General features: G+C 47.0%; 2 protein-coding genes across 7 annotated transcripts in view; one reads left to right on the top strand and one right to left on the bottom strand.

The window, feature by feature from the left end:
* The window catches only part of LOC102943236 (zinc finger protein 883), a 2,438,435-nt gene that overhangs the window by 1,838,170 nt on the left and 583,855 nt on the right, over positions 1-16,410 (bottom strand). The window lies entirely within an intron of this gene.
* LOC114020163 (zinc finger protein 501) overlaps positions 1-16,410 on the top strand; it is a 1,907,800-nt gene that overhangs the window by 1,341,534 nt on the left and 549,856 nt on the right. The window contains exons 2-4 of one of the 5 annotated variants that reach the window (XM_043537386.1): positions 5,243-5,325; positions 8,070-8,196; positions 16,083-16,196. The exons of 1 other annotated variant lie outside the window; for it this stretch is intronic. In XM_043537386.1, coding sequence (XP_043393321.1) covers positions 5,243-5,325; positions 8,070-8,196; positions 16,083-16,196 — 324 coding nt within the window. The remainder of the gene's footprint in view (positions 1-5,242; positions 5,326-8,069; positions 8,197-16,082; positions 16,197-16,410) is intronic. 3 more of the 5 variants (XM_043537384.1, XM_043537383.1, XM_043537365.1) reach the window with 3 other exon arrangements.

Below are 16,410 nucleotides of genomic sequence, written 5' to 3'. Positions count from 1 at the left end.
GTGATTGATTTCCATTCCAAGTCCATAAAGTTGATTTTCAATATAAATGCTTTGTTCCTTACATATGTCCCATACGTTGATCTCTCAGTCATTATGAGTCTTCATCAGTTATGAGCTTTTTGTAGATGCCTCTGTCATGGAGTCACCGGGTCAATGCTCTGGAACTACTCTGTATGAAGCCAGTCAGGACTCCTGGGGAGCTACCTCTCTCTGATTGTACTGTCTCCAGGGCAGAAGCTTACGCAGCTTCGAGCTTCCTGGGTCTGACCTCGGAATGTTTAGCATCCCCTTCCACACCGTGCGCTTCCTGCAGTGAATCCGCCTGGACGGGGCTCCTGGGGAAGCTAGAGAGAGTCCTGCAGAGCAACTCCACCGTCAGACATGACTCTCAGCCAGACGGTAAACCAGAAGGTTTATTAGGCGACAGGAACACAGCATAGAACAGAGCTTGCTATCATAGAAATCAGTGACTTTCAGCCAAGTCCAGCTTGGAAGTTCTGGGACAGACACCCTGGACTCCCCCTCTTCCGGACTCCCCCTCTTCCAGTCCCCCCAGTGGACTTCCAGCGACCCAACCCCTGACACCCCCCATTGCTCCTTCTCCGACTCTGTCTTGCTTCCCGGGCAAAATATGTCACCTAGTCACACCCCTCTCCTGGGTCTCAGGTTACATAAGTGCAGGCAGCTGGGAAGCTTCACCTGCCCCGAGGGCCTCAGCAAAAATCAAGTACCCAATTCTCACCACCAAAGTATTGGTGCACTGGGAAACTGAGGTACACACAGGATTAGTGTAGGTCAGTAAGACTCACATGCAACACCCACTTTGTTACAGCCTCACATGCTCTCCCCTATGGATAAATACCCTCCAAGAGATGTTTGGTGTGATGGGTTTGTCAGGTCTCAGGTGAGAGCTGCTGGCAAAGACCAAGTGACCCTTTGCCAAGGGATCTCTGTGTCACTGTCTGACCCCCGTAGGCCAGGGAGGGGACAACTTTCTGCCAATGGCCTTCAGGACGGGGGCTGAGTTCACTGCAGTGGCCCTGATCCCCTCTCCATTTCCTTCTCGGTGTGCAGTCTGGGATGCTGCCCTGCTTCCTGCTCCCCAGGCCACCCCGTGTCTTCTCCATGTGCCAAACTTCTGGCAGCCTGCAGTGAGAGGCCATCCAGCCCATCAAACTGGTGCCAAAGTGCTGGGCCTCAGGCCTTCTGGGGTGGACCTCTGTGAGTCCAAATGACCCCTGCCCCGGGATGCTACAGGGGCATGTCCTTCTAGTGCGTCAGGGCTCCACCCTCTGGCTGAGACCTCGGGCACTTTCTTCCTTTCTTGGGTACCAGGTGAAACCACAAAAGAGCCGACTGTCGGCAAACAAGGGTAAATAAAGGAATGAAAGAAAAGAAAGTGTGTGTTGGGGGGGGGGGAACTCAGAACTCATGGGAAGATCCCATCAGCATATGGGCCTTTCTTACTTCTTGGGGGGCCTGGGAGCGTCTCAGTCACCTTCAGAGTTTACTGGGTCTCCAGCACAAGTTTCAGCCTGCTCCCCCTTTGAGCTCCGGAGATCCCCACCCTCCCTCAGTGAAGGCCAGAGCCCCGAATGCTGTCAGCCCTCTCTTTGGGGCTGGAGATGCTCCACAGACTGTTCCCTTTCCAGGGTTGCCCCCCTCCGAGTAGAGTAGGCCTCTTCTGTTAACTCCTGCTCCAGTCCTGGCCTGGTTTGCACGTATGGAGGGGCTGGGCCAGTCCAGACTTAAGCAGCAGTTTAACCGCTTCTGTGCCAGCGTGGGGTTTATATAGCCTTTACAAGCACCCAGGCCCAGGGAATGGCCCCCTATCAGCCCCATGCCTGAGGTGGTGGGGTGACCCACTGGCAGCATTGCCTTTGAGGGTACTGGACCCTCCTGCTCCCACTCCCTCCTCTCCCCCTTTACTACCACCACAATGCCTGTCACCATCAATTCCTGAGGGGTGACCCCCAGAAAATGTGTTCTGTTATCCCTTTCCCTACCCCCCCAGGATCCGTTGTGCACCCTCTGTCGCTCACCTGTGTCTCAGGAGATAAGGCGGGTCATGGGGGGCGGGTGATGCTATGCTGGAGATCCATCATCACTGAAGGAGTGGCAGCCTTGACCCTCCTTGAAGGTTGCCGGGATGCTGATGTGCACTGGAGGAGAACTGGGGCTTGACTGAGTCCATGGACCATTTGGCCCACACGGTGCCACTGTGAAGCCTGCTCTGCATGGCTGCCAATTGCTGCTGGTGGCGTTGCCCCCGTAAGTCTCTGTAACGCTGTCTTCAGCGACCCGAGAGCGTGAGCACCAGCCTCAGGCAGACTGGTAAGAAGCAGGGCACAAACCCCAGATTGGTTGAGGTCGATATGTAGATTTCACCAACCAAGTATGAAGTGTAAACGCTTCATGCACTGTAACAGCATTAGCATGGAATCACAGACAGGCCCCTTGGGTCATCCCATAGATCTCACCACGCAAGTGAGCTCACCTTTGTGACAGATGGTCCCTTACACCAGGGTTTCTCACCCTTTTTCTTTCTGAGCACCCCCCCCCCCCCCCCCCCCGCAACATGCTATAAAAACTCCACAGCCCACGTGGGCCACAATAACTGGTTTTCTGCATATAAAAGTCAGAGCTGGCATTAGGGGACAGCAAGCCGGGCAACTGCCTGGGGCCCCATGCCCCATACATTGCTTAGGCTTTGGCTTCAGCCCCAGGTGGTAGGGCTCAGTGCCCCCAGACTTCAGCCCCATGCACTGGGACTTCAGCTTTCTGCCCTGGGCCTCGGCAAGTCTAATGCTGGCCTTCCTTGGCAGCCCCGCTTAAACCTTCTCGTGGCCCCCCAGGGTTCCCCAGTCCCCTGGTTGAGAACCACTGCCTTTCACCTTGAATCACAGCAATATTCAGGTTACTGCCAGTCCCAAAGGACCACGCACTTACTTAGGTCAATTGAATCTTAGATCTCACAACAAAGACAACACTTGTAGCCAGTCCTGTAATAACCTGTATTATGATTTATTTAAAAGGAAACAAGAGTTGTTTACAGAGTTAAAGCAGGTAATCATAGATGCAGAGGAGTTAGTCTTAAATTTCAAAAGGTAATAGACGCTTCTATAATAAGGAAGCTCTACATATCCTTTAGGACTAACACAGGCTAAGCAGCTTGGGATCTCTTGCTTATGCCTAGAAACTTTGCCCCCCAGAGTCCAAGCAGCATACAGATAATCCGTTCCTTCTGTATGGGGTTTTTTAATCCCCTTCCTGCCATGTGCTCTGAGCTGCAAACTCAGCTAATGGGAAGTCAAGAGCACAACAACAGTCTGTTGCCTTCTTTAACATCCCATAATAGTCTGGTGTTGATGGACCTTTCCTGCCAGGCAGGGTGTCATGCATTCCATTGACAATCAGCACTTCACATAGGTAAAATCTCTCTCCTTTCTGCTGATTTACAGAGCCACCGAGGCTCACGATGCAACTAGTCAGATATTAACCCAGGCAGCGACTGACAAGCATTCAATAAAGTCTAAACACATTTTTATAATTCTCATACCTATTCTAACAATACTAACACAGGTAAGCCAGACTGATTCCAGCTCTGCATTTGTCCATGTTCAATTAAGACATGGGAGCTTTTGCAAGAGCTAACACCTCATCTGCCAGTGTCACAGGCAGGATGGACAGGGATGGTGTCTCTAGCCTCTGTTTGACAGAAGCTGGGAATGGGTGACAGGGGATGGATCACTTGATGATGACCTGTTCTGTTCATTCCCTCTGAAGCACCTGGCATTGGCCATTGAGCTAGATGGACCATTGGTCTGTCGCAGTGGGCTGTTCTTATGTTCACAGTCTCTATCAGGAATATCTACTCATTTGGACTCACTGGGGAGCCACAGAAAGAAACAAGGAGTGCTGAGGCAAAAATGCCCCGTCTGAGAGCCCCTGGGGTCATGCTTCCCAAAAGCTGAAACTAGGCCCAGACCATGAAAGGGGGCACTCCCAGGAGAGGCTGTATAAAAGGCTGAAGCATCAAACAACTTTGTAAACCTGAGACAGCTGCCTTGGGGACAATGACAAGGAGAATCCCCCAAGGTGACTCCTTTTATTCTGCTGTTCTCTGGCCTTTGGTTCATAGACCCATAGAACTGGAAGGGACCTCAAGAGGGCATCTAGTCCAGTCCCCTGCACTCAAGGCAGGATTAAGTGTTATCTAGACCATCCCTGACAGGTGTTTGTCCATCTTTGTCTTAAATATCCCCAATGATGGAGATTCCACAACCTCCCTAGGCAACTTATTCCAGTCCTTAACCACTCTGACAGTTAGGAAGTTTTTCCTAATCTCCAACCTAAACCACTCTTGCTGCAATTTAAGCCCATTGCTTCTTGTCCTATCCTCAGAGATTAAAAAGAACAATTTTTCTCCCTCCTCCTTGTAACAACTTTTTATGTACTTGAAAACTGTTGTCATGTGCCCTCTCAGTCTTCTCTTCTCCAGAATAAACAAACCCAATTTTTTCAATCTTCCCTCATAAATCACGTTTTCTAGACCTTCAGTCATTTTTGTTGCCCTTCTTTGGACTTTCTCCAAGTTGTCCACATCTTTCCTGAAATGTGGCACCCAGAACTGGACACAATACTCCAGTTGTGGCCTAATCAGCGCAGAGTAGAGCAGAAGAATTACTCCTCGGGTCTTGCTTACAATACTCCTGCTAATACATCCCAGAATGATGTTTGCTTTTTTGCAACAGTGTTACAGTGTTGACTCCTGTTTAGCTTGTGATCCACTATGATCCCCAGATCCCTTTCCGCAGTACTCCTTCCTAGGCAGTCATTTCCCATTTTGTATGTGTGAAACTGATTGTTCCTTCCTAAGTGCATTTGTCCTTATTGAATTTCATCCTTTTTACTTCAGACCATTTCTCCAGTTTGTCCAGATTATTTTGAATTTGAATCCTACCCTCCAAAGCACTTGCAACCCTCCAGGCTTGGTATAGTCCACAAACTTGATAAGTGTAACAGAGAGACTCTGTTACTAGGAGGGTTTCACCATGTCTCAGAGGGTTCCAGCCTGGTGGGAGGGGACTAGGCCTGTACTGGAATAAGGTCACTCTGTGCTTCACAGCGTGGCAGAACCTAGAATGTCCATTAGGAGGGAAAAATCCTGGGGGGAATCGGCATGTGGAATGGATAAAAGCCCCATCTGAATTCTCTCACGTTGCCCTTCTTGCCCTGGCAGGCTACAGAATAATGTCCATGTTTTGCTCCAGATCATCCCATCCTCCCAGGAGGAAGGAAATGGCTGCTGTGGAGCTGGCTCAGGTAAGGGATTATCAGGGAGCTGGTAGTGGGTTCTGTTTGGAGGGAGAGGAGGAGTAAAGGAGGGGGGAGCTGCTGGAGGTGGTGGAAGGCAGGAAATATCTAGGGAGGAGGAAGGAAGGGGACCGGATATGACAAACCTGCTGAGATGTGTGTAATCTAGGGTGTGATAGGTTGTCACCCCCAGGGTGCAGTCTGGTGGGCTTCTGGGAACCGCTGTGCCCTCTAACCCTCAAGCTGCGCTAGCTCTTCTCACACTGCTTTGCTGGAGATTCAGCCAGCATCTCCAGGCCCTGTTATCACCCAGCAAAACAGCAGGTGGCGCCATACACCCAACTAAGCTACCTGAATGCTTTACCTAAGCCACTCAAGGACAGATAGAAGACAACAGCCAATTTCCCAGGTCCTCAACCTTGCACACCTGCTGTCGTAGAAATCCAGAATTATACCATCTTATAGTGCACAGGGATCTGTATAATGTAAGCTCATTAATATAGTTCTCCTTCCCCTTGATATGGGAAAGATATGCACAACAAGCTTGTGCTAACCAAGCTGAGATTTTCCCCAGACACTTCACTCAAAATACACTGGTTAAGATAAAGCATCAAACAAGTTTATGAACTACAGAAAGATAAGTTTTAAGTGATTGTAAGTGATAGCAAACAGATCAAAGCAGATTACTTAGCAAATAACCAAAAACTCAAACTAAGATTAACATAATGATGGACAGAATTTGAATTAGCAATTTCTCACCTTGACTGATCATACAAGCAATCCACCAGGTTTCCATACACAAGCTAAAAATTCCTTTACCCTGGCACCAGCACTTTTCCCAGTTCAGGCTTTGTTCCTCAGGTGTTTCCAGGAGTTCTCTTGTTTGGGGAATGAGGCTAAGAGATGATTTCACACCCCACGTTATGTACCTTTTCTATATGGCAAGAACCCTTTGTTCCAAAGTCAGTTCCCAGTCCAGTTTGTGAAAAACTACAGGTACCAAAATGGAGTTCAATGTCGTGTGGTCTGGTGGCATGCCCTAGCATGCCCTGCTGAGTGCTAAGCTCTTGCATGGTCCATTGTGTATTGTCCTTGTTGATGATCCATCAGCACTGTCTGGCTTCTTCATTGTTGTACCTGAAAGGCTAGTTGTGGGTGTTACCCAGAATAAGCTCATTTGAAATACAGATATATAGTCAATATCCATAACTTCAGATACAAACATGATCCATACACACAAATAGGATAATCATATTCGGCAAATCATAACTTTTCCAATGACACTGCACATGATGCATCTTGCACAAAATGCATCATAATTATGTCCTAGTCATGTTATAATCATACCAGTATGTTGAATATGGGGTGTAGTGTCAGATAGGGCCTAATTTCAAGGCACAGGAGTTGGGAATGGAACTTGCCCTCTTTGTGGAATAGGAAATAACCCTCCAGCCAGAGCTGGGAAAACTTCCCAGACTCCCAGTGCTACTGTCTGAATCTACTGACATTTCATTGGACACCACCACCCCCAATCTTTGTGGCAACTGCAAACTTTATCAGTGATGATTTTATATTCTCTTCTAGGTCATTGATAAGAATGTTAAATAGTACAGGGCCAAGAACCAATCCTTGCAGGAACCCACTAGAAATAAATCCACTCAACCATGGTTCCGCATTTACAATCCCAGTTTTTAATCTATTTAATGCATGCCGTGTTTATTTTGTATCATTCTAGTTTTGTAGTCAAATAATGTGCTGAACGAAGTCGTATGCCTTACAGAAGTCTAGGTATATTACATCAATATTATTAGCTGCAACCAAACTTTTGATCTCATCCAATAAGAATATCCAGATAGTTTGACAGAATCTATTTTCCCTAAACCTTTGTTCATGAGTACTAATTATATTACTCTCCTTTAATTCTTTATTAACGAAATCCAGTATCGGCTGCTCCATTGTCTTTCCCAGTATCGATGTCAGACTGACTCTCTTGTAATTAGCTTGGTCATCTCTTTTACACTTCTTAATGTTGGTACAGAATTAGCTTTATTCCAGTCTTCTGGAAATTTGCCAGTGTTCCAAGTCCTAATTAAAATCAACATTAATAGTCCACCTCACTCCTCCACCAGGTCTTTTAAAACTCTTAGATACAAGTTATCTGGACCCGCTTATTTAAACATGTCTAATTTTAATTCTCCAAATCCAGGAGAGAAATATTTATTGAAGACTTTTACCTCTTCTGCATTATTTTTGGTAATTCTGCCATTTCCGTCTTGTAATTTACTACTACCATTGTTAGGATTAATATACTTTTTAAAACGTCCTTCTTATTTTCGTTCATTGGTTATTGATTTCTGATAGCTTCCCTTACCAGTTTTCTACAGTTCCGGCCTTCTAACTTATATTCTTTACTGTTGACTTCCCCTTTCTTCCATATATTTTATTGGGCGAGTGTTGGGATTCCTACCAGGGAGCCACCAGCAGGGTCCAGAAACAGCCCCATCTCCTCTATCAAGTTCTGGCTAGTAGGTATGTGATAAATGTGAAGACCCTGCCTCCGTCTGTCAGCTGGGAGACACAAAGTTTCTCTCTTTCTACCTTCTGATGCCTCCTGGCTGCTCTAAGCAAGGTGGGGTGGGACTCTGTTAACATGTGCATCCTGGAGCTTCCATTTACCTGGTACTGCTCTTCCGTGAATAGTGGGGTTGTGACTGGGGCAGCAGGTACTGAGTGTTGGACTCTTGCTTTTTCAGGGGCTGGTGACTTTCAAGGAGGTGGCTGTGTATTTCACCAGGGAAGAGCGGGCTCTGCTGGCTCCCTTTCAGAGAGCCCTCTACAGGGATGTCATGCAGGAGAACTATGAGACGGTGGTCTTGCTGGGTAAGGAGTCCTGTCTCCTCTGTTATTAGAAGCTGTGCAGTCTCTAAAGAACCTGAGTAGTAATAACTTTATACCTTTATTCGTCATAAAAGTTTTGATAAGTTTCCTTGCCCCCCTTTTTTTGCTTTATCTCCCAGCCATTAGAATAATTTTTGGACATGTACCTTTTTGATGCTGTCAGTCGTTTTAAAATTGCATTTAATGTATTCTTATTGGATACATTAATAACTACGTTAATAACTGTAGCTTTCATGGTTTTTCCTCATTTTAAGAGGAAAATATGCCACCTTTAGAATTCTAAATTAAGTAAATAGATGTATGACTCATGCATGGCTTGTGTGACAGTCAGATGAGCTCCTCTTTTGATAGGAGAGCATATAATGTTGCCATTCAGGACCCCACAGGTGAAGGGAGAACAGAGCCATGGGAGGGTAGGAGAAGGGGGGGAGTAGATAATCTGGGGGTGCGAGGACATGGGGAGAGTGCATGCAGGAGTAGAGCTAAAAAGCAGCAGGGAGGGAAGAGGTAGTGAGATGAGGAGGGAACAGAAGAAGCTCCCAAGGTGCCGGGAGGTGGTGCCAGCTGAGAGTAATGGGAAGAAGGGGAGGGGAGTGTGGAGGAAGGGCACCCAGGAAGTGGGCTGGGTAGGTCAGTGGGAAGGAGGAGAGGTTTGGGGATCTAGATCTTAAACCCCGAATCCCTACCCAAGCCTTGTTGCTTTACAGCCTGCACTCCAGTTTTATTTCTGTTCAGTTTCACTTCATTTTAAATTTTTTCTCAAATATTACTATTTTAACTCTTGCCCTCTCTCTCCCACTCATTACCCCGTTCCCCCATATAACCTCCCCATCTCTATGCACAGCGACCCCGGCCACCGATCCTAAGTCCTTGCTGCATTCCTCCCTCCCATAGCAGGGTTGCTACCCAGGCACAAATGGGCACTTTTTTGATGATGTCACAGGCTGGTAGTGTAGCCTGTACAATTTTTACACCTCTAAGATTACATATTGGGGTACGTCTTGCCCTGGTACACGGCTACTCTGTTAATTGAGAAGATGAAATTTGGTGAAACACACAGAAACTTGATTTAATACAGACAGTTATAATTGAAATCATAGGCAAGGTTCAATACACATAACAACTGGACAAGATAAGTAAAGTAAAGAGGGTCTTGCACTGTGCATACTTGCCAGTTATGGACACCACTGGAAACAAAGATCGAGGGGCAAGGAAGCCCATCAGAACGAAGGCCCAGATTCAGTTTACATTGTCTCGGGGACTCGACAAAATGAAAAAATGGTAACTAGGAGAGGTATTTTATCCGCTTCCTTATGGCAGTAGGATGGCTGTATACCATATCTGCTCCTTTACTCTGATTACAAGAATGTCAATAGCTGCCCCAACCCATACCTGGCCTTTAGGAAGTCCATAATTAAGCATTAAGCATTAATACTCATGATTTACATCACTTATTTATTAATAATTCCAATATATGAATGCGGTCCAACTGCTGAGATACTGCATAGCAATCTAATTGCTAAAGCCCGCCCCAAACTTCCTTCTTTCAGAATCCTGTGGCTTATTGCACCTGTTTGTGGTTCCTCGTTAGTCTCTCAAAATGAGGGTGCAAAATATCTAACTTGGGACTCTCTCCTTAGACCTATTCCGGGAGTAAATCCCAGACTTCAGCATAACTACTCGCACGAAGCCTCAACCTAATATAAGGCCCTTAACCGTAGAAAGCTTAATAACCCATTTATTTCTGTTCACCTCCTTGCCCCTCCATGTATGTTCCAAGCTAATAAGCAATACTCTGATAATGACATTTTACCTTTAGCGAGTATAAAATTGCCCACAAGACACGAGACTAGGCCATAGATCATAAAATCAGGTCAGGGTCAACAGGAGTGAGAGTTTGGAGAGAGTCTTGTCTCCCCTCTCCCCATCTGTATCAGCCACTAGCTGTCTTTCCACAAGGCTCCTTGGATCTTTGAGCCTGTCCCTCCTGAGGTTGCGTGGCCCAGTTCTTGTTTCTTACATTCTCCTTTTCCAGAAGAATTAGAGGCTGTTGCTCCTGAATTTTAGTGTTTATTTCCCCAACCTTCTCCACACAGTGGGGGAGTTTAATTCTCCCTCCCATTTCACCTGAGTCACTAGATTTCCTCATTCCCCAAAATGTGCTTTTGCAATGTCACAGTTCTGGGGTGCTAAGCCTTTGTCTTGCCTCCATGGTCTGCTCCAGGAATGCCTTCTCAGGTATTAGGCCTCTAGCCAGCCCCTCTCTATGGCTAGGGACCCACATGCCTCTCCTTTTTGACCAGGGTTTGAGGATTGCGACTTGTCCTCCACTGTGTTCACTGAACTAACGTCCAGTTCCTGTGCTTTGCTTTCTCTCCAAGTGCTGTGAGCAGTGCGTGTGTGTGTGTGTATGTGTGTGTAAAATAGAGGGTGGAATTTTGGTGATAATTCTATGATGCCAATACACACTTCAGTTTCCCTCTGTGATTGGTATTGCTATGATTATAAAGAGCAGGAGACATGTGGTGTTTTCTCATGGAGCTGTCATGGGGTGATATGAATGGGTCATTAAGGACTGGCTGGGACCAACCTAGATCAATTGAATACCTGACAGAGACAAGGGAATAATTGTCCACGGGGAGAATCTCTGCTTGGCTGAGTGAAGCATACATGGACTCATTATGTTTTTGGGAGCAGGAAGAACTGGGCTCGCAGATGCAGGGAGCTCTGCTGGAGTGAAGACAAATGGACAGGCAGAGTGAAAGGAAACTATGGATCCATGACAGTGTGCCTAGTGGGCAAAAGATATAAAACAAGCAAAGGATCTAAGTGCGTATTTACCATCGCCCCCTCATCAGTCCTCGTGGGAATCCCTGATCAGTTCCAAAGTGTATTAAAACCTTCCTTCAAGGCTTACCTCTTCGTTATCAGGTCATGTCAGTTTTGTTAGAGGGCCTCCCACTTTCCTGGTTCTTGTCACACAGACAGCAAGCAGCAAAAGACCACAAGTCCGAAGTGCAGATAATGTGTTGTTTATTGGGGTTAGTTTCCAAGCAAGCATATTCTGAAGACCTTCACACCAGTTGGGTTTATCTCTCTACTCCGATAGAGTCTGTTCCCCAGTGTTCCCTTCCCAGGTCTGACGCCGCAGGCTTGCCGGTGTCCCTGTTCCCCGTTCCTGGTCCCCCCCTATAACAAACATGGGGAGAGGGATAGCTCAGTGGTTTAAGCATTGGCCTGCTAAACCCAGGGTTGTGAGTTCAATCCTTGAGGGGGCCATTTAGGGATCTGGGGCAAAAATTGGGGATTGGTCCTGCTTTGAGCAGAGGGTTGGACTAGATGACCTCCTGAGGTCCCTTCCAACCCTGATATTCTATGATTCCAATTTCCCTTCCCTCTCCGATTTAAAATTCTCAGGTATACCTTAACCAGTCATTTTACTGAATTTTAACTAACCAATCCTAATATATTGTAACATAATTCTCTCACCAATTATATCCCACTACCCTAATTAACTTACACCTAGCAAAATTAATTATACAGCAGACAGAAACAATTAGAGAACCAGACAGATTAACAATAGAAAAGTGGTGGCCAAAAAGATAAAACAACAGAGAAATGAGGGTTTCAAAACCACAACCATTGATAAGTGATTTTTTGCCAGACAGGGTGCTATCAAACTAAGTTTTCTTTAACCATCTTATGATCTGTTTCTTTATCTGGTGGTGATGGGCACTATCTGGACAGGATCGTCTTCCTAACAACCCAATACCACCTTATTTCAGTGTGACTGGTTTAGAATCATAGAAAATCGGGGTTGGAAGGGACCTCAGGAGGTCATCTAGTCCAACCCCCTGCCCAGAGCAGGACCAATCCCAACTAAATCATCCCAGCCAGGGCTTTGTCAAGCCTGACCTTAAAAATAGCTAAGGAAGGAGATTCCACCACCTCCCTAGGTAACGCATTCCAGTGTTTCACCACCCTCTTGGTGAAAAAGTTTTTCCTAATATCCAACCTAAACCTCCCCCACTGCAACTTCTTTAACTTGCTGGCAAGAATACTGTGGGAGGCCGTGTCAAAAGCTTTGCTAAAGTCAAGGAACAAAACGTCCACTGCTTTCCCCTCATCCACACAACCAGTTATCTCGTCATAGAAGGCAATTAGATTAGTCAGGCATGACTTGCCCTTGGTGAATCCATGCTGACTGTTTCTGATCGCTTTCCTCTCCTCTAAGTGCTTCAGAATTGATTCCTTGAGGACCTGCTCCATGATTTTTCCAGGGACTGAGGTGAGGTGACTGGCCTGTAGTTTCCAGTATCCGCCTTCTTCCCTTTCTTAAAGATGGGCACTACATCAGCCTTTTTCAGTCGTCCAGGACCTCCCCCGATCTCCATGAGTTTTCAAAGATAATGGCCAATGGCTCTACAATCACATCCGCCAACTCCTTTAGGACTCTCGGGTGCAGCGCATCCAGCCCCATGGACTTGTGCACGCCCAGCTTTTCTAAATAGTCCCAAACCACTTCTTTCTTCACAGAGGGCTGGTCACGTCCTCCCCATGCTGTGCTGCCCAGTGCAGCAGTCTGGGAGCTGACCTTGTTCGTGAAGACAGAGGCAAAAAAAGCCTTGAGTACATTAGCTTTTTCCACATCCTCTGTCACTAGGTTGCCTCCCTCATTCAGTAAGGGGCCCACACTTTCCTTGACTTTGTTCTTGTTGCTAACATACCTGAAGAAACCCTTCTTGTTACTCTTAACATCTCTTGCTAGCTGCAACTCCAGGTGTGATTTGGCCTTCCTGATTTCACTCCTGCAGGCCCGAGCAATATTTTTATACTCCTCCCTGGTCATTTGTCCAATCTTCCACTTCTTGTAAGCTTCTTTTTTGTGTTTAAGATCAGCAAGGATTTCACTGTTAAGCCAAGCTGGTCGCCTGCCATATTTACTATTCTTTCTACACATCGGGATGGTTTGTCCCTGTAACCTCAATAAGGATTCTTTAAAATACAGCCAGCTCTCCTGGACTCCTTTCCCCCTCATATTATTTTCCCAGGGGATCCTGCCCATCAGTTCCCTGAGGGAGTCAAAGTCTGCTTTTCTGAAGTCCAGGGTCCGTATTCTGCTGCTCTCCTTTCTTTCCTGTGTCAGGATCCTGAACTCGACCATTTCATAGTCACTGCCTCCCAGGTTCCCATTCACTTTTGCTTCCCCTACTAATTCTTCCCAGTTTGTGAGCAGCAGGTCAAGAAAAGCTCTGCCCCTAGTTGGTTCCTCCAGCACTTGCACCAGGAAATTGTCCCCTACGCTTTCCAAAAACTTCCTGGATTGTCTGTGCACCGCTGTATTGCTCTCCCAGCAGATATCAGGGTGATTGAAGTCTCCCATGAGAACCAGGGCCTGTGATCTAGTAACTTCTGTTAGTTGCTGGAAGAAAGGCTCGTCCAGCTCATCCCCCTGGTCCGGTGGTATATAGCAGACTCCCACCATGACATCACCCTTGTTGCTCACACACGCTTCTAAACTTAATCCAGAGACACTCAGGTTTTTCTGCAGTTTCATACTTGAGCTCTGAGCAGTCATACTTCTCTATTACATACAGTGCAACTCCCTCACCTTTTCTCCCCTGCCTCTCCTTCCTGAACAGTTTATATCCATCCATGACAATACTCCAGTCATGTGAGTTATCCCACCAAGTCTCTATTATTCCAATCACATCATAATTCCTTGACTTCCAGTTCTCCCTGCTTGTTTCCCAGGCTTCTGGTCAGGGCGGTGGTCCTGGAACCCCCATCCCTAGGACAGTGCATCTCATGCCTTCCAATCAGCGGAGTCTCCTTCTTTTCCCTTCCCTCAGATGTATCATCTAGTCCACTCTTCGCAGTAGTACCTGTGGAGAGAACATGGAAACGGTTGCTTACCTGTATCTGCGCTGCTGGTACGTGGACGCTCCCCTTTGTTCTTCTGGAGGTCACATGCTGCCAAATTTCTTCACCATCCTCCTGTCCCCGCTGCACAGCCTGCTCTGAATCTTCAGAACATTGTGTCCGTAGAAGCATATCCTGACGTCTGTCCAGGAAATCTTCAGTTTCTCTTATGCAACACAGGGTCAATACTTGTTTCTTCAGACCTTGAACCTTCTTTTCCAATATGGAGACCAGCTTGCATTTTGTACAGACAAAGTCACTTCTGTCCTCTGGAAGAAAGACAAACATGGGACATCCAGTGCCGGTCACAACAGCTGAACGCTCCCCATCCATATTACCTTCCTTCTACAGGCTTCCTCAGGAGTTGTAGTAACTACTTAGAGAAGCCGGCAAGATGTAAGCCTCAGTGGGCTCTCCCCGGGCGAACTCCCAGGCAAACTCCCTCTGTTAGTCTCTCTGCTGTTCGCCGCTCCCCTGGTTCGCAGCTGACTGGCTTTTTATAACAGTCAGGCCCACTCAAGGCTCACTTGGAACGTGATGTGACGATGTGACCCTACGCTTCCCAGCTTATGGCTGCCCCTGCTGCTTAGCCAAAGTCCTTAGCCTAAGAACAAGCCCTCAGACTATCTTAGTGAGAGAAGGCCCATACACAGGCAGACTGTAATTTTGATTCTTTGTTTTTATACCCCCTGTAACTAGCTAAGTGATAAAAATACACCTCAGTTCTTAAAGTATAGGCTTTACAATTTTCAGGGCTATATATACATATATATATTCTAATAGTGGGTTTTACCCCTTCCCCCATTCTGTGTCTGTCTTGTCTATTTAGATTGTAAATTTTTCAGGGCATGGGCCATCTACTATTCTGTGTTCGTACTTTGCCTAGCACAATGGGGACCCACTTTTAGTTGGTCCTTAGGCACTAAGGTAATGAATATTGTCACGGAGTCCCTGGGTGTTGCTCTGGAACTGCTCCCTATGAAGCCAGTCAGGACTCTGGTGAAGTCTCCTCTCTGTGAGCAGACTGTCTTCAGGGCAAGAAGATCACACAGCTTCCACCTTCCTGGGTCTGACCTCGGAGCATTCAGCATCCTCTGCCCCTCCGTGCGCTTCCCACAGCGAGTCCGCCCAGGCGGGGTCCTGGGGAAGCCAGAGGGTCCTGCACCCCAACTTCGCAGTCAGACATGATTCTTAGCCACCAGTAAAACAGAGGTTTATTAGATGTCAGGAACACGGTCTAAAACAGAGCTTGTAGGTACAGAGAACAGGACCCCTCAGATGGGTTCATTTGGGGGGGCAGTGAGCCAAAAAACCATGTCTGCACTTCACTCCTCATCCCCAGCCAGCCCAAACTGACTCACCCTCCAGCTCCTCCTCCTCTGGGATTTGTCCCTTTCCCGGGACAGGGGGTCACCTGATTCCTTTGTTCTCCAACCCTTTCGCTCTCACCTTGCAGGGGGGAAGGGCCCAGGCCATCGGTTGATAGGAGACAGAGTGTCGGCCATTTATGTACACTGGCCCCTTGCTCTGCAACAATTACACTCCCTTATCCCACCACCTAGAGACTTACGAAATGCATAGGGGAAACTGAGGCACCCCTACAGTATTCAGAGGAAACATTAAGAACGGTCCCACTTTGTCACAAATATGATTTATAATAATAATGTATCTGATGAAGTGAGCTGTAGCTCACAAAAGCTTATGCTCAAATAAATTTGTGAGTCTCTAAGGTGCCACAAGTCCTCCTTTTCTTTTTGTGGATACAGACTAACACGACTGCTACTCTGAAACCTATAATAATAAATCTCCTGCCACTTTGAGCCAAGGCAGCTGGTCTTGGGATGTTACTGCTTAAAAATAAGCTGGGGTTAAAACCATGGAATATTCCTTGTGACAAGTATCCCACAAATTCCACTGACCTCCCTTGTTTTCTTTGCCTGGAGTAGGGTTTCCAGTTTCCAAACCTGATGTGATCTCGCAGCTGGAACGAGGGGAAGAGCCGTGGGTCCCAGGCCCCCACTGCTCTGAGAAAGAAGTGCTCCCGAGAGCTGCCTGCACAGGTAGGGAATTGGTTAAACCAACCCAAAAACTGTCTGTGAATACAGGAAACATTTGGGATGCCCTACAAAGACCTTGTGAGCTCTCCAAGTTCAGGATTGTTCCCTGCAGATGTGGAATCATTAGGCAGATGTCACTCATGGCTTCCCACCTATCCTGCCTGACAACTGGCAGCAGGTCCCTCCCCAATCTCGCTTTCCCCTGAGTGTTCTGGTG

The sequence above is a fragment of the Chelonia mydas genome, chromosome 28 (genome assembly GCF_015237465.2).
Source record: "Chelonia mydas isolate rCheMyd1 chromosome 28, rCheMyd1.pri.v2, whole genome shotgun sequence".
Lineage (NCBI taxonomy): Eukaryota > Metazoa > Chordata > Testudines > Cheloniidae > Chelonia > Chelonia mydas.
This window is presented reverse-complemented; position numbering and strand designations above follow the sequence as displayed.